Source organism: Pteropus medius, unplaced genomic scaffold (assembly GCF_902729225.1).
Source record: "Pteropus medius unplaced genomic scaffold, Ma_sr-lr_union100, whole genome shotgun sequence".
Classification (NCBI taxonomy): Eukaryota; Metazoa; Chordata; class Mammalia; order Chiroptera; family Pteropodidae; genus Pteropus; species Pteropus medius.
The window spans coordinates 1,900,994-1,915,502 of record NW_024342470.1 but is presented as its reverse complement, the minus strand read 5'-3'; the positions used below and the strand labels follow the sequence as shown (position 1 = coordinate 1,915,502).

The following is a 14,509-nucleotide window of genomic DNA, read 5'->3' as shown; positions in this document are numbered from 1 at the left end:
GAAAAACCTGCTCTTACGGAGCAGAGAAAGCCCCTTCCTTCAGACTCTAGCATGCTCTTTTTTATGATAAAAATGTTCATAGACACTGTAGCCAGATACTGGAAGGAGTAGTCCAGTGCCCAGGAAGCCTCATGACAAAGGCATTTCAGGGACTCCTTTCATCAAGAGTGTTGATTTTCTGTGAGATGTTACTATTCTTGAGCGGATGTGCCAGCCAACCACATAAAGCACCTGCTTTATTGACTTTGGGTAAGGGAAAGAGGAAGCTTTTTGTCTTTTTCACGATTGAAAAGGCCTCTGGTACTTCCTGCCTTTTTAATTTATTTTTAATCCAGAAATGCCGTGGTGTGTGTGTGTGTGTGTGTGTGTGTGTGTGTGTACACTGAAAAAGGAGGGATTATTCAATGTAATATTTATTCAAAATATGTGTTTACGAACTAGTGGTAGAACATAGGAAGAGTAGACATTCAGCTTTAAATATCACTTGAAGGTTTTCTCCTACACTCTTACATTCTTTCGATTCATCTTAATTTTGAATTTTAGAATAAATTCTTATGATGTTTGAGATTCTTAAGATTATTGCTCTTGAATGGGTTTATTTATAGACATTCATATTTATAAAAATGAGCTGAAAATATAAGAATTGAGGCCTCATCTTGATAGTCAGTTTTCAAAGCATTATTAGTGAGCAAAGGTAGGATGCTTTGTTAAACTTCTACCTAGTGGGAACATACCAGCTTCTGTTCAGTTTCTACTCAGTCTTCCTCATTTTCTGGAAAGCTTTTTGTTACTTATGAACCAAGCTGTGATTTGTTTAAATGGTGGGATTGGTTTTAATGCATGAAACCACTTTAACCCTTACGAAAGCTCATTTGAGTCAGTCATTCCAGAACAGTATTACTCATATGATTTTAAAATTTATGTTTCTACTTTGTCCCTTAAATGCCTGAAGCCATCATACCATTTTTGAATAGTAATTTTTTTAGTTTCAATTTTAAGGCAATTATGAATTGCCTTTTCCATTTTATTGGCTTTGCCAATATATTTATTACTCACTTTAAAAAATAAAACAGGTCTAGAAATTGCATTTTGCAAAAAAGCTAAACTTTGAGCACAAGTCTTCCCCTCCACTGGTCTCTGACCAGTTTTAAGTCATGAAACTCAATCTTCTGGGTCTTTCAAGATCTAGGGAAATATTAAAATAACCTATTTGTACTGTTCTTATTCAGGAAAGATTGTTAGGTGGAGGGCAGACTTAGCTAGTGTGGAAAAGCAGCTTCTGTAGGCTTGGTGGTTTTTTGTGCTTGATCTTAAAGGCAAAGGTCACGTCAGCTCTTTATAGAATACAGACATCTGAGTGGTAAAAGAGCGTGTTTTGGCTTCTGCACTCAATAAAGGTTCAGACTACTATTCCTTTTCTTTTCATTCTAGTTCTTCACTCTCTTTCTACTTAAGAGAATCTACATTGACATTCTGGTTTAGTATTTGGAGCAAGGTGCCATTTATGACTTATTATATTTTCATATTAAATTTTATTACAAGCAGAGACCTGTGTGTGTGAGCGAAGGGCATATTTCAACTTGTGATTTATTGAGTTCTCTGGGTTGTCTCTCTGACACCCACAAAGGAATCACATTCTGTGCATGCCCTTGCTAAAGTTTCTTCTGATCCTTTCTAAATGTGCAATTGTATTGAAGGTTTTAACTTATTATTTGGGAAGCAAGTGCCTCGTTTTTGACTGTTTGGTTTGTGTGTGTTTTTGTTTTGACCTAGATTACCAGAGACTGATGACTGTGGCGGAGACAATTACGGCTCTCATGTTTCCTTTCCAGTGGCAGCATGTCTATGTCCCTATTCTCCCGGCTTCTCTCCTACATTTCTTAGATGCTCCTGTTCCATACCTGATGGGCTTACATTCCAATGGCTTGGATGACCGGTCAAAGCTGGAGCTGCCTCAAGAGGTGAGAGAAATGTGCTGCGGCCTCTGGCCCCAATCTAGGATTTGGGAGAGAAGGGCTTTGGGATATGCGCAGGGTGGTATCGCCAACTTTATTTTCTTTTATTTGAGGACCATTAATAACTTTCCAGGAAAAAAGTAAAAACAACATTTTGCTTAGCTTGTATCATTCCAGCACCACTTGTCATCTTTATCACCTGACATACATACATTGTAGTATCTGTTTATATAGTTATGAATTACCTTTTTCACAGTTTTTCACATACAGTTTTTCAAATACAGTATTTTACATACTTTTAAAAATATTTATTAGAAAATCTTTTTATTATATAAAACTTTAAACATACACAAAAGAGTAGCATAATGAACCCCTGTGTTCTCATCACCCAGCTTCAATAGTTATTATACATGTTAAATTATATTTTATATCTATATCTTCTGCCCCCTTTATTTTAAGGAAATCCCACAAGATATAATTTTATAACTACTCCGGTCATCAGACGTGTATTAATAAATTGAAGGTTTCCTTTTATAGGTCACACTTGATCTGTAAAAGTTGACCTGATCATGGTGATTCTTGTGATACTGAGTCTGCCTTGAAAGCTTTCCTTGTTTAAGATAGGAAGGCCTTGAGAGAATGCTTTTCCTCTCTTGCTGTGAAGGTAGCCTGCTCTTATTTCCTGTTGTTTCAAATACAAAAGAATTGTTTAAAGATATATATTTATATGTTTATTTCCTACTTCATTCTAAATAGATTTAAAGCATAGTTAGAAATAAGACTTTTTTATTTTCCTAGAATTACCAATAGAACTGGTCTACTTTTTTAGGTCATTTTGTGACTGGTATGAAACTAGCTAGGAGGAGGGCTTTCCTACTCTGAATTTCTTAGTCATTAGAAAGGCCTAGGAAGACGACTTTGGAATATACACTCACGATGTCAACATGACTGTTTCTTCCCTCTGTTGGAATTTTTTTTTTTTTTTTTTTGAGAAGGGAGGTTTTTTGAGTGTAACCAAAGCATATGAGTAAGAGGACCTCCAAAGAAGAGAGCATTCTCGTGGAATTGGATCTGAGCATTCATGTTGTTGGGCATGTCTGGGCAACGTGACTGATAAAACTAATGATAATTAGATCACACCTGTAATATTTAAATTGTAGTCAAATGCATCTCTTTGCTCTTTTTTCTTCCTTTGGTTTTAGAATTAAAATGTCTTCTTTGTAGCTTCTTTCATATCCACCCCTTTTGCTCTTTTGATTATGTAGAGCTTTGTGCTATTTTGGGTAGAACAAGATTAATTCAGGAAGAAAAGATCTAAATGATGGAGAAAACCGTGAGTTGGAGTATTGAGTTTTTATCTGTATTTGTCTACTAATAAAATATACATGAAGAGTAGGTACCAAGGTTGGAGAATGGGGAACTTTTTTTTTTTTGCTCTAAACAAATGCATACTTCATATTGATACATCTTCCTAGTAAACCTAATTATAATTTTGTAAAGTCAAAATGAGAATTACAACAAAAAATGCTTGAAGGTGCAAAGCCAAAAAGGCATGCTACATATAATCTTATAAATAGGTCATTAGGCAAGAAGCCAGATTTCTCAGTTTTATTTTCATCTTTGATATTAGCTTCCTGTATACTTGGGGCAAGTTTTGTTCACTGTAGGATCTCTCAGCATTGTTCTTTGTGTGCTTCATGTGGGTATATGGAGAGGCTGCTAGGAGATGAACAATTTTTTTAGTGGGATTATTTGAGAAACTGTGGGTTGTTTGAGAAAGTTCAAAGTTTACTCTGTTCTTAAATATTGGGGCTTCCACTCTTGCAGTACTCCCCATCATTGCCACATCCTTTGCCTCTTTCTGTGGTTTGTTTGGGAAGGAGCGATGACAATGGGACTATAGAATACCTTTCTATATTAAATAAGCAGTTGTAGGATTTCAGAGTCTCACTTCATCCAGACTGTCCCTCTCAAGGTCACATGTCTGTGGGGGCATTTACATAGCTGGATATTTTTCACATTGATATTTTAGCAGATAATCTCTGAGATATCTGAGTCTGTGTCATCTCCTTGAGAAACATTAGACTAAGGAGAAAAGAATTGACTTTCTCAAGGAGTAAAGCACCATGAAAGGTACACGTAATGAATGGAGGGTGATAATATCTCTGAAAGACAACATTGGGATGTCTCAGAAATGATACATGTTTGTTTATATTTTAAAAAATCCTACAGTGCACAAAAGCATAAAGAATAAAGTAAAAATTACTTCAAATTTTACCATACAGAGATAGCTACTTTCAACATTTTGGTGGACATCCGGTGGCATCTTTATGCTGCTAGAAGGAAGCTTTGAGTCAGGACTGGGGGAATTCACCTGGGCCTCTACAAGGGGGCATTATCAGGGTAGTGGGGTAGGGCAAGCTTGATTTATAAAAGGGACTTTATCCAGAAGTACATTCCCTGACCCCCTCTATATCAGAATCCATCAGTTGCTGCCTTATCTTTGGCATCAGAAGTCTGTGAAAAGCTCTTTGTTTTTTACACCAACACATGAGCTCAGCTGGCCCCCAGCAAGTGAGAGTGCTGAGCTGCCTTTGTGAAGCATCCTTTGTCCTGTGCTTCTCTTTTGGGTTTCATTGTCTGGATCCAGGAAGGAGGCAGGTCGTCCATAGCTGTGTTAGGAGAAGCAAGTAGAAGATAGAAGAGTAAAATAAAGAAGGGGGTGTTACGTCGTTCTCTCTTGGGTCCTTCTTTCTTTTCTACCTTTTTCCCTCCTTTCTCAGGATCTTTCTTCAATATCTTTTCCCCAGTAATCTGCGTGTTGGGCTCCCCTTCAGTGAATAATTTGGAGATAGACTAGGGGGTGAGGCTAGCTGTGTTTTGATGTTAAGAATTTAGGGCTTGGAAAGGGCATTGTGACCTCCCGCAGGAAGAGACTTGGGAGACTTTGGGATTGTGGGAATCCATATGGTCCCTACTTCAGAGCAGCTAAGTGTTCCCATGACCTTTCCCAGCAAGGCAGGAGGTTAACTGAGGAAAACGAATCACTTGGATTTAGTGTCTCTTCCAGGCTTCTACTTGTCTCAAGCTGTTTTGCAGGAGTTGGCCTCTTCTCAGCTGAGGAAAGGGGTACACGAAGAGTTTGGAGTGGGCTTTCAAGTTGCTTCTGTTTGCTAGAGTCTTGGCAGAAAACAGAATGAGACTATTGTATGAGCCTAGTAATTGAATGGCCTCCCTTTTCACTTTGCCTTCTTAGCCCTACCTTCTTTAGCCCAACTCACCACTAGAATGGCAGGTGATGTCCGCTCAGAGGCTCCTATCTTCATCTAGCCCATCTCCGAAGTGTACCTGAGCTGCTTTCTCTCTTCTAGCAACCTCTGACCAGGAGTATGTATATAATACGTGGATAGCATTTGGAGTTCATAAAATTCTTTACAGACGTTTAATATTTGGCTCACAGCAGTGGGAGAAAAGCCAATCAAGCATTGTTGAGTAGATATAGTTATTTTTAGCTGTTTCTGTGTTTCCTTTTGCACAAATTGCTTTTTTCCTCTAAAGACAGGAGAACCAATGGGGTAAATGTGTGCCTCTGGTGGGTCACAGTGCGCTTTGTTATGAGGCAGGCAGGTGATATTCATGACTAGATGATTTAATTCTGTCTTTATTTTAATGACTTGATCTGAAAATATAATTTAAAAATTTTAAAGGAATATACAAAAAGTAACCTATTTTTAGGTGTTAAACATTTATTGGTCCTTTTAACTTATGTAGGCAAGACAAAGTTGTTATCTAGTGAGGAATTCTAGAAAGAGAAATTTATAAAGGGATTCTTATTCTAATCTTTGCATTGTGGATATGAGAAAGTTCTCTTTTTTACTTCTGAGTTGGTAGGTGGAGTAATTTATGCACTGAGCAAAAATGGATCAGCATTTTGTTATACAATAGAGGCACCATGCCAAAAAAGGGACTACTTAATAATAGAGCTGGAAAAATGTCCATAGGGGAAAATAGTAAAAAAGATCCCTACCTCATGCCATAAAAAAATAAACTTGAGGTGGATAAGAAATTAAATGTCAAAAGTAAAGGATAAATTTTCTAGAAAATATTAAAAATATCTTCTGACCTCTGGGTAGGAACTTTGTAAACAAGATACAGAAAACACTTACCATAAAATAAAAGATTAGTAAATTAGATTTTTTTAAATTAAGAAAAGGACATCTTAAAATGCAAAGATAAGATAAAAATTAGGAGTGATATATGTAACACACATAACCTGCAAGAGCATCAGGAGTTGATAAAGAACTCTTGCAAATCAGTAAGATGATTAAACAACTTAATAGAAAAATGGGCTAAAGACATGAAAGGTATTGCACAAAATGTACACATTTCTTTACTTCACTAGCAATCAGAGAAGTATAAATTAAATGCACCCATTTTACTGGCAAAATTAAGAGATGATGATACCAATAATAGCATCTTTTTATTGTGGAATTTTCCTATCCAGTAATACTGTATGTATACATCCATTTATTGACATTTAATATTCCACAGTGATAATAACAATGTTAATTAACATTTATTATGTACTATAGGCCTGGCACTGTGCTAAATCTTTGACAGTTATTGTCTCATAATCCTCAAAACAGACCTATGACATAGGTAATATTATTATCCCTATGTTATGTGAACAAAACTGACAAACTCCGAATAATGTGCTGTTGTGAAGGAAATGACAGTTGTCTTGGCTAGAAGAGGTTTATGTTTATAAGATAAGTATATATTTTAAAAAGATATTTATTTTTAATTTATAGCTGCAAGGAAATTCCAACAGGGACAGAAACTATAAAATATTTAAGATAAATTGAACAAGAAATGTATAAGACTACTAAGGAGAGGAGTAGAAGGTTAAGAGCTTGAGGGTATGACTGAAGTTAGACTGGCTGAGTTCAAATGTCAGGTCTATTAACTAGCTTTGTGACTTTGGACAAGTTACTTAATTCTTCTGTGTCAGTTTTGTGTGTAAAATAAGGATAGAAAGATATTGCCAAATTATTCTTTGTTAATTCAGATTACCTACTTACCTGCAGTCTATGAGAGTGTCGTCTCTCTATCTGGAAGCAATCTTAAAGCCAGATTGAGGCACAGAAATCATTAAGTCTAGCCATCAAATCTTGCAAATCAAGACTCAGAAAGGGATATTGGTACACTTAGAGTCATACAGGGAGATAGTGACAGAGTCAGGTCTGGAATCTAGACTTTCTGACTGACTTCTTGTGTTCTTTTTACTGCCGTAAGAATTCATGAATTTGACAAACATTTTATGAACATTTATTATATGTGAGATGTTCATGCTAGATGCTAAACATCTATGTCATCACATAATCCTTACCTCTCTCTAAGATAAGTGTTTTTATTTTTTAATATCTATTTTATAGCCTAGAAAACAGAATCAGAGAGGTTAAGTTTAAGTAACTTACCCAAGATCACACAACTAGAAAGTGGCAGGGGAAGAATGGAACACAGGTCTACCTCCTTCCTGAGCCCCATCTTTTTTATCTTATATGTGCCCATTTCAGATGTTTTTCCTTTCTTGTGTTGTTCATTATCCTTTCTAAAGCGTCTTCCTTAATTCTCTAGAGTTGTTCACACTTATCCTGTTTTGACTGCCAGGCAAACCTCTGTTTTGTGGACATTGACAACCACTTCATTGAGCTTCCAGAGGACTTGCCTCAGTTTCCCAACAAATTGGAGTTTGTCCAGGAAGTCTCTGAGATTCTCATGGCCTTTGGCATTCCGCCTGAAGGGAACCTTCATTGCAGCGAGAGTGCTTCCAAACTGAAGAGGCTCCGGGCCTCTGAGCTTGTCTCTGACAAGAGGAATGGTAACATTGCAGGCTCCCCTTTGCATTCCTATGAGCTCCTCAAGGAGAATGAAACGATCGCCCGGCTGCAAGCCTTGGTCAAGCGGACTGGCGTGAGCCTGGAAAAGGTAAGATGTTGTATATGAGTCTCTGAGTTTTGGTCTGTGCTAGGGTGCTGTCCTGGTGAAATGAAGTGTGGGATGAGAAGGCACTCAGTTCAGGACAAGGCATATTTATGAGCAGGGAAAGAATACACTTTTATGGGAGACTGGATTCAGCTCTGGCAAGCATTATCCTAGTAAATGATACCTGAATCTAAATCTGGGATTAAATCTGGGTAGTTTCTCACTTGGGCATCATGGAGAGCCTGTTCTCATTCTTTGTGAACACTATAGCAGAGTAACTTGAAGGGATGATGTTGGTAATCTGTGTTCAGACCTCTCTCAGATCCATTGCCCTGTGAGTTTCTTAGCAACCTAAAAGCATACAGAGCAGGTATTATTAACTCTGTTTTTATAGTTCAAAGAACTGAGGTTTAGAGAGCCTGAGTGTTCTGACTAACATTAAATGTCCTGTAAGAGGCCAGAACCTGGTCCTCTTGAATTCTAGTCCTGTGTTCTTTCCAGGAATATACTTAGCTTTCTATTTCCTGACTGACGGACTGTCAGTTTTTGGCAGTTTTTTACACATCACTTCACCCTCTCCCATTCTCACTGTTAGTTTACTTTTGCAAATTACATATAAGCAAAATGGGCCAATTAATAATTTTGTTGGGCTGTTTTTTAGTGAAGTGTGAAACATTTCATTTTCTTGCTTTAGTTAGTAGAGCAGATTTAAAAAAAATATATGGCTAGTGATAGAGGAACAAAGTCATATTTAGAGAGATTAAAAAGGTTAAACAAGACACAGTAAGGGGATATTCTTAGGGAGAAAGATAGGAAAAGTGATATGGGGGAGAAAATCAAAGAGATGAAGGGAGAGCCAGAGTCTGACCTTGTTGCTTTGCATTATCATTTTCTCATTGACTTCCAGATTCCCACCTTACCCTGACCCTTGAGATAAGTAGCACCTTTTCCTCTACTGCTGACTCTCTCTCTCTGCTTATAATGATCACTTTCATTGAGTTGTTGGATACTGGCAGATAGAACATCACTTTCATTGGGTTGCCATGTACCTGCTAATGGAACATCTCATTTACTACTTCTTCATGTCAGAATCCCTTTCTTTTTTCCTTCCCATTATTTTCTCTTTTGTTGATTTTCTCCATTTTCTGTGAAGTAAATGACCACTGGAGAAAAAACAGATGAGTTGCAGTTTTTGGGATAATAGGAAAAGCTTGTGTGTTTTCAACTGTTGTTTCTTTTTTGTAGCTGGAAGTGCGGGAAGACCCCAGCAGCAATAAGGATTTGAAAGTTCAGTGTGATGAAGAAGAACTCAGGATTTACCAGCTAAACATTCAAATCCGGGAAGTTTTTGCAAATCGTTTCACTCAGATGTTTGCAGATTATGAGGTGTTTGTCATTCAACCCAGCCAGGATAAGGAGTCTTGGTTTACCAACAGGGAACAAATGCAAAACTTTGACAAAGTGAGTATAATCTGCTGAGAAGTTGGTGAAGCTTGAAGATTTAGTTGAAGATGAGTTTTTCTTTCACAGTACAGTTGACCCTTGAACAACACGGGGGTTAGGGGCTGACCCCTTCCCCCAGTTAAAAATTTGTGTATAACTTCTGACTCCCCCCAAACTTCAGTTGTCCCTTGGTATCCATGAGGGATTGGTTTTGGGACCCCCACAGATACAAAAATCTTCAGATGCTCAAGTCTCACGTATAAAATGGCGTAGAACAATGCATACTGTTGGTCCTCTGCATCCACAGACCCAACCGCACATCAAAAGTACTATTTTCAATCTGTGGTTGGTTGAATCTACAAGATGCAGAACTAGGGATACAGAGAGCCAATTATATATTTATTGAAAAAAATATGCATATAAGTGGACCTGTGTAGTTCAAAGCCATGTTGTTCAAGAGTCAGTTGTATTATATGTTGGAAACAAGTTCATGGTCCTTCTGATGTTGATAAAATATAAGGTCTTGTTGCTTTAGCACAGAGTGCTGATTCTTACTATCAGGTGATTTACTTTCAGTTAAGGAGCTCTTTTATGCAAAGATGCACACCCATGCAGGTTGAACATCAGGATTCTGGGAAGATTGGTTGCCACAGTAGTTTACCTGAGTAAGTTTGGGCTAGTGTGTCAGAGTTTCAGGATATCTGAAATTATGACTGTTGCAAGATTTTGCTGTTTGCTTTTCATAAAGACTTAGGAAGCTTCAGAGAAGAGTTAACCTGTTGGACCCTTTGGGTGCATTGCCTTCACTGAGATACCCTTTTTCCTTTTCCCTCTTCCCTGTGGATGACTGTCTGTTTCCTTTTGATCCCACCAGGCATCTTTTCTATCAGATCAGCCTGAACCCTACCTGCCCTTCCTCTCAAGATTCCTGGAGACACAGATGTTTGCATCTTTCATTGACAATAAAATCATGTGTCATGATGATGATGATAAAGACCCTGTGCTTCGAGTATTTGACGCCCGAGTAGACAAGATCAGGCTGTTGAATGTTCGGACGCCTACTCTTCGCACATCCATGTACCAGAAGTGTACCACTGTGGATGAAGCAGGTGAGGCCTCTTTGTTGCTATACTTGCTAGCTTCTTGGATTATGTCATTAATGTGTCCCTGTTCCTAAATATGCCAGCTTCTTTCCCTGTTTTTGCTTTTGCATAAGTAAGTCATTCCCATAGCCTGAAATGATCTTTCCTGCCTTTTTTGCCTGGTTTACTTAACTTCTTCTCATCCTTTAATACTATGTCCATTAGGAATGGGTCCTGCTGTAGTTAATAGAGAATCTAGTCAGCAGTGGGTTAGACAGATGTGGGTGTTCTTTTTCTCAGATTAGCAAGAAGTGCAGAATTGGTAGTTGGCTGGCGTTGGCTCAGCTGCTCAACAGTGTAATCAGGAACCGAGGTTCTCTCTTTTTAGTCAGCTATCCTTAGCATATTGACTTTTACATTCATGCTTTTTGCCTCATTATTATGGGAAGCTTTTTATGTTCACATTCAGGGCAAGAAGAGGGGAGGTTGTTACCAGCTATATTTTCCCTCTTGTATCAGAAAGCAAAAGCTTTCCCCAAAATTACCAACAACTTCTGTTGTCTCATAGGCCAGAACCATGTTTTGTGACCATCCGTAAGTGCAAGGGAGGCTGTGAAAGTGAGTATTGAACTGGGAGTAATGTTACCCTGAACAGTATCGGGGTTCTATTAGCAAGAAAAAAGGGGCAAATGAGTTACAAGTAAGCAATTGACAGTTTTGCCACAAAAACTTAGCTGATATGTCTCCTCTGAAGAGACTTTCTGGTGCTCTCAGGCTGAATGGGTAGATTCCTTTTTTGTGTTCCTGTGGTGCTTTGTTCTTACCTCCTCTCTGTAATCTCTATTCTTTTGTGCTGTCATTAACAGAAAACAGTTTACCCATTTTCTTACCCCCAATCTTCTAGCATTGTGCTTAGCACATATAGATAATTAAAATTGTACTACATGCATGAATAAGCCTTTTTGTTCAGAGGCCTCATCTAGATCAGTTTAGCTAGAGAATAGTCTCAGTTTGAGATGTCAGAATTAAGTAGTGTGTTCACTTCCTCGTGCAATACTCAGTGTCTTTGTAGCCTTTTTGTATATATTACTCATTCATTTACCACATATTATAAATATCTACTACATGCTTAACATATGGTAAGTGCTCAACAAATATTTACTGAATGAATGAACATGCCAAATGTCTTTCTAGGTTTTGAAGATACAACTGGTGACAATTTGAACAAAGTCCGCCTTCGTCAACAACATTCTCTAGCCTTCTGTCTTTACCTTTCAGCTCTTGTTCTAGGCCTTTCATTAAGAGGACAGTCCTCTTGGCTAATGAGGACATGTTGCTCATGCAAGTGGACTGCTCTGACATAGTCATCCTTGCTTCTTAGAACACATCAGTCTTCAAATTCCTGAACCCTGCCTAAAGTTTTGGTCTTGGGAAGCTTGATGGAAATTTTTACAAGACTATATGTAGGTTTAAAGAAACATCTCCCAAGCCATCAGTTTAAACCAAGACTTCCCAATCTTTTCATTTTGTGCTATACTTGAAAAGGACAACAATATTTATATATGGCTCACTGGAATAAAAGGAGGAGTCTGCTTATAGTTAGAGGCTATGAAGCAAGAAGCTCTCGTCACTTGAGGCCTTTCCCATTTGCCACAAGGGTTGAGGAAATCAGTTCTCAGCCCATCTGTAATCCATTTGTTGAACACCAAACACCATAGCATACTGATCTGAATTACTCTAGTCTCAGTTGTGGCCAGGATATGTGTTCTCATGGGCCTGTTAGAATGTGGATTCAGGATATGGAAGGAGGGTTAACTAACCCTCATTTATATAACTCATTTCAGGAAAATAGGTCTCAGAGAGACCTTACAGGCAACTCTATTCTCTGCTCCCAGTAATAACGGGAATATCTTAACCATTGGTATATCCCTTAGGTATGCCCCAGAGAGATACACTCCAGTAATGCTATAGCAGAGTTCTTGCCACTGGCCTCAGATCTTTAGCCTGGAGGAGTAGTTCAGCCACCTCATCCCTTCCCACATGGACACCTCAGCTTCTTCAACCAGTCTGGTTGGAAAATGGTGAAAAAAAATAACTAATGAGGAATTTTTTGAGACCCTTTAAAAAGTTACATTTGAAAGGGATCCTGGTGGCAGTCAGTTCTACTCACTCACTAATTATAAAGATATTCCTTTGGTTCACCACATATCCTCAGGGCCTAGGATAGTACCTGGTACATTTTAGACATTGAATAAGTTCTGTTGAATAAGTAAGGGTGGGAGGAAGTGAGGGAAGCCCAAAGAGAGAAGGTGACGACCTAGGATAACAGCAGGGCCCAACAGTTGAGATGTTTTTTCATGACTCTAGAAAATACCAGGAAACTTACCAGCCTTTTTGTTCTTACTCCGTAAAATTTTTGAGGTATAATTGACATACAATAAACTGCACATATTTAAAGTTTTGGGGTGTGTGTGTGTGTGTGTGTGTGTGTGTGTTTGTGTGTGTGTACACACACACATTTATATCAAGAACTGACAAACATACCCGTCACCCTCGAAAGTTTCCCTTTTGTAATACATTCATCCCATCTCCTCCCCACTCTCTCTCCAAATCCTGAGGGCAACCACTGCTATGATTTCTGTTACTATAGAGTTTTCATTTTCTAGAATTTTATATAAATGAAATCATGCACTATGTACTCTTTTTTTTTAAGTATGGCTCGTTTTACTCAGCATAATTATTTTGAGATTCATTCATGTTCTCTTTATTGCTATAGTATTTCATTGTATTGGTATTACTACAATTTGTTTATTTACCTTTTGGTTGTCATTTGGGATATGTACATTTGTGCACATGTTTGTTTTTTTTTTTTCTCTTTGGGTAAATACTTAGGAGCAGAATGACTGGATCATATGATACTTGTATGTTGAGTTTTTAAAGAAACTGCTAAATTGTCTTTCAAAGTGGTTGAACTTTTTGCATTCCCACTAGCAGTATATGAGAGTTAATAGTTCTGCCACACTGTTACTAATATTTAATATGGTCAGTCTTTTCATTTGTAGCTATTCTAGTAGATTTGTAGTGGATTCTCATTGTAGTTTTGATTTGAGTGTTCCTGATGACTAACGAGTTGCATATTTTTTCATCTGCTTGTTTGCCATCCATTTATCTTCTCTGGCAAAGTGCCTTTTTAAATCTTATGCCCAGTTTTTACTGAGTTGTTTTCTTATTATTAAGTTTTAAAAGTTTATATTCTCGATACAAGCCCTTTATAAAATACATAATTTGCAAATATTTCCACCCCTCTGTGGCTTGTCTTTTTGTCTTCTTAATAGTGGTTTTTAAAACATTGAATGTATTGGGGTGACATTAGTTAATAAAACGATATAGGTTTCAAGTGTACAGTTCGATAATACATCATCTGTATATGGCATTGTGTGTTCACCACCTAAAGTCAAATCTTCTTTTGTCACCATGTATTTGACACCCTTTATCCTTATTTTCCTCCACCCCTCTTTTCTTTCCATCTGGTAATCACTAAGCCCTTGTTTGTGTCTCTGAGGTTTTGTTCGTTTATCTTGTTCATTTCTTGCTTTCAGTTTTATATCTCACATATGAGTGAAGTGATACGGTTTTCTACTTTTTCTGACTTATTTCGCTTAGCATGATTATCTCAAGATCCATCCATGTTATCGCAAATGGCAGTATTTTGTCTTAAGGCTGAATAATATTTCATTGTGTATATGTACCACATCTTCTTTATCCAATCATCTATTAAAGGACTCTTCGGTTGTTTCCATGTCTTGCCCACTGTGAATAATGCTGCAGTTGCAGGATACAAAATCAATGTACAAAAATCCATTGTGTTCCTATAATACTAACAATGAAATTTCAGAAAAAGAAATGAAAAAAACAGTTTCTTTTGCAATTGCAACAAAAAGAATAAAATACCTAGGAATAAACTTAACAAAAGATGCGAAGAACCTATATACACTGAAAACCACAAGACATTATTAAAAGAAATTGAAGAAGACACAAAGAAAT

The 14,509-nt window shown here is 37.5% G+C and overlaps 1 protein-coding gene across 1 annotated transcript in view; it reads left to right on the top strand.

Annotated features, from left to right (window-relative positions):
* The window catches only part of DENND5A (DENN domain containing 5A), a 77,496-nt gene that overhangs the window by 34,739 nt on the left and 28,248 nt on the right, over nucleotides 1–14,509 (top strand). The window contains 4 exon segments of the mRNA XM_039863542.1: nucleotides 1,774–1,961; nucleotides 7,626–7,943; nucleotides 9,186–9,401; nucleotides 10,258–10,492. Coding sequence (XP_039719476.1) covers nucleotides 1,774–1,961; nucleotides 7,626–7,943; nucleotides 9,186–9,401; nucleotides 10,258–10,492 — 957 coding nt within the window.